This window comes from Leiobunum rupestre, chromosome 7 (genome assembly GCF_980474605.1).
Source record: "Leiobunum rupestre chromosome 7, qqLeiRupe1.1.hap1, whole genome shotgun sequence".
Taxonomy (NCBI): domain Eukaryota; kingdom Metazoa; phylum Arthropoda; class Arachnida; order Opiliones; family Sclerosomatidae; genus Leiobunum; species Leiobunum rupestre.
The window spans coordinates 59,676,709-59,680,663 of NC_143390.1; the positions used below are offsets into that span (position 1 = coordinate 59,676,709).

The 3,955-nt window shown below is 39.6% G+C and overlaps 1 protein-coding gene across 1 annotated transcript; it reads right to left on the reverse strand.

Annotated features, from left to right (window-relative positions):
- Nucleotides 1–252: 252 nt before the first annotated feature.
- LOC149937598 (uncharacterized protein F54H12.2-like) lies at nt 253–1,026 on the reverse strand. Its single transcript, XM_090153859.1, has one exon. It carries the CDS (start codon nt 1,024–1,026, stop codon nt 253–255), a length of 774 nt encoding a protein of 257 aa, XP_090009985.1.
- Nucleotides 1,027–3,955: the final 2,929 nt, after the last annotated feature.

Genomic DNA, 3,955 nt, shown 5'->3' on the forward strand with positions numbered 1-3,955 from the left:
AATGTAGGATCTCATACATAAATCGTTCTTGAAGTTCGGAGAAAGGGGTTTATGGGGAATACAAGTGCCGTCAACGTATAAAGCAATATGGTTTACGCCAAAGTTTTGGAAATTAAAAGGGGATTTTGAATAATCTCCCAAATAAGCGCTTTGTTCTATTAATCCAATTACGACTTTCTTAGGAATTTGAGAATTAAATAAGTTGTCACGTGTAGACATTTTTGAACCGACCGGAATAGAGTAGGTATTGCACTAACTCCTAATAATTGGATACTTCATTGTGCCACGTTCCAACGCTTTCGCGTGTGCCAGAATAATTTCCGGAATAAGTTTAACTTTCCTGATATACAGCGATGCTGTTTCAAATTTAACTTTATATTTCACGTCGCCTGACGAGTGTATGCAAAACTCGTTCGGATTTTTGATAAACCTGAATCTGAGATTAAGCATATTCGGTAGAAAGCGTGATTGTTGACACATATCGATATGAACGGTTCCAATCATATCGATTGTACCTTTCTTCGAAAACGACATCCTTTTCTTAAACCCTTCGTTGCTTGCCAGAACGTCAAATTTTCCAGCCGTATCTTTGTAGAAGAGCGAACTAGTCAAAAAGCTTTCTTTTGCCGGTCCTCCGAACGTTAGTAGAGTTTGAATTATGTTTTTGTAAGCGTAATTTTGGGCGGATGTGGTAACCGACCTCTCATTCAGAATTAAGTGAACTTCGCTGAATAAACTGTGAAGGAACATGTTAACGGGACCAACGGTTACTTTATCGTAGTCGGGATCAGCACCACCGGATTTCACAATTTTTACTTGCACGTGGAGAAGTGTTTTGGACAAATCTAAATAAGTCTCGGAGTTTCCGGGAATATCGAAATTAATGTTAGAATTTTCATCCGCGTTGGAAACTGGATTGAATTCCACCCATTCTCCACTGACGATCCCCGTTTGCGTGAGAGGAACCTCGAAAAGGTTCAATTCCGAGTTGGTACAACTTCCGGACTGCTGATGAATTAGAGCCATTATTTTGAGAATATATCGCAATGTTTAGCTACGCGTCTCGCTCGCTTCTTAGCCGTGACTGAACTGACGAGTTGAATCTTTCTACGCTTTCTTTTTATACCGTTTCCAGACATTTTTTGTTTCACCATATCTTTTAACTCGGAAAACGTTTCCTTCCCGATAGCGGTACCGTGATCTTTCAAAGAACTTCTTATCGGAATACCACTAGCAACATCATCGGCGACTCTAGCGCCAGTTTTCAGAAACTTTTTTCCCAAGAATATAGCGCCTCTTTTTAACATTGGGACAGCTTTGCGGAAAGTAGACGCCAATATATTTCCGAGGCCATAGCCGCGTTGCGTGGATGAACCTCGATAGAATTGGAATGAACCGTTCCCAACTTGCGATCGGTAATAGTTGTCAAAGTCGATTGTATTATTCGAACCAAACCTAACTTGATTTAAATAATACTTTTCGTAATCGGACTCGCTTTCTCTGAACGCGGTTTTCATGGTGCGCCTGGGTCAATATCTAACAGAGAAATGAAGAGTATGCGCACTGGTTTCCCTTTATAACGGTGTCCACGTTCGTCTCGGTCTAAAATGTAGAGTAATATGAACCTTTCCTCTTTCGAACTGAACTGGTACACCCATTTCCGACAAAATGTGAATTTCGATGGTTTGAAATCTATTTGTTGACACCGGAATGTAATGCGGTCTGAAACAATCTATCGACGGTGTCGCCGTCTTTACCCTGAACGCTTACAATTCTTAAAAGTGGGACGTTACAGTCGCCTACCGCGCGATTTTCGACAATGTCGGAATATATGAACAGGGAATGAAGGCCCACGTCCATATCGACGGTATATTTCGATAGCGTTTCCTTTTTGTTAATAGTGAAATCCTCCACGGTATTTCTTGTAAAACCAAGTATTGTCGCTAAGACCCCTGTCATTTTTATATACACCTTATTTTCCAATTGGACGTGAACCTTTCTCAAGTGTTTAACATATTTAAATGTGACTGGTAGCACACGCGACGCTGTAGCGTTTAAAACAGTAGCGCGTTTATTATCAAATTCAAATTGTATTAGATCTAGAAGATCCGTGACGCATCCGTAATAGCCTTTAGGCACGTCGATATGGGTCGGAAACTCGCGATCATTATTCTTCGACAAAGTAACGATACAATTCTCTATTAGATTGTTCCACGTTCTCGGATAACTAATCTCGGCCAGACCAACCTCGTAAGAGCCGTCGAGTTGAACGCATTCCGGAAGATACGTATGAAATTTGCTCATGGTATTCCCCTCGAAGAACTTCGCGGATGAATCCGATGGTAAAGTAATGTAGAAACTCATTCTACGATAATTTCTTTGACCCAACTGTCGAATGAGGGTGTATATCCTTTCCAACGAACCAGTTTCTCAACTTGACCGTTAGGAGTCCGTCTACTTCTCAAAACCTTCTGAATTATAAATGGACAATTTTCCAGATCTTTTCCGACTCGCTGTATTTCCTTCTTGTAGAAAACGCCTGAAATGAGCTCGGAATTGAGATCACTCAGCTTATATACCGGCGGATGTCTTGGAATTCTTTCCACTACACGGAATAATTCTTCCGTCCAATTGGCCAAATAACCCTTTTCAAAGGTGTTCTTATTTTTACTAATTCTAACAATATCTCCGATATCAAAAAGAAACGAAATTGGCGGGGAAAAATTAATTTTCCCATATAGACTTTTCCACACTTTGTCCGAATTTTCGGGGGAAACATCAACTGGTTTACATTTTATAGAGCTGTGATAATGATTGTTATATGATCCAACAAGTTCTTTCAAAACATCTATGTACTTATGGGTATTATTTTTAGTAAAGTAACGATACATTCGTTCTTTCAATGTCCTATTAAAACGTTCGACAACTGACGCTTTTAATTCCGAGTGCGTTACGAAAAAATGGATCCCGCTTTTTTTTAAATATTTTTGAACAGCGGAACACACAAACTCACTACCATGGTCACTCTGGACGTTAGGATATTTTTAAAAGCATCCACCATTGTCTGTCCTTTCTTATTTTTTACCGCTACTACAATCGCGAACTTACTGAAGACATCGATACAGCATAGCAAATACCTATACCCCTTATTTACGTTAAATTTTATATTTGTAGATGTTTCTATCCATTTGTACAACGCCAAACACTGATCGATATAATAGTCGGGAATAACAGAGGCGATTTGCGTTTTCCAGTTCTTAACCAAAGTGTTTTTACTTTCTTTTACTACCTTATTGAGACGTTGTTGTAATTTGTGATTAAAAATATTTAGCTTTTCAGTTTTTTTCAATTTTTTATGTTCCATAGCGTTATTAGGATCAGTATGTAGTTCGAGGAGAGTATCCACTTTCGGTATCGGCGCGCTATTTTTCCATGCTTCGGAACTTTGGAGTCTTCTAAAAACGTCTTCGGAAACCAGCATCATTTTCCGAGCCATCACTTGATTGCCTTGCTAATAGCGGCGCCTGCCACGGAGCTGAGAATTGAAAGGATCGGGGCCAATAAAATAGGTAAAAATCCACCTGTTTGATTAAGGATCTTTCTTTTCTTTGACGGAGATAACTTTCGGTTGAAATTACGAAGAACACTACGATGTTTCTTCAACCGCTTCTTGTGGTCGTCTGAAATTTTCACGGAACCGCGCAAAACATTTATACAGCATTCGGCTAAAGTTTTCAATTCTTCATTATTAGCGTTTTTAATTGCAGCTTTTCTTTGGCGCGCTTTACCGGATGATAAATATTTCAAAAAGTTTATATTTTCTCGCAACCTATTCGGCGGAACCATGTCGCGATTTTATGCGATTTAACGATGGCGCAGCGATTAGGATCTCGATGGAACTTACAATGTTCCGGCGGGTTAATACAGTATATGGTCGAAAGACGGGGGCAACTCA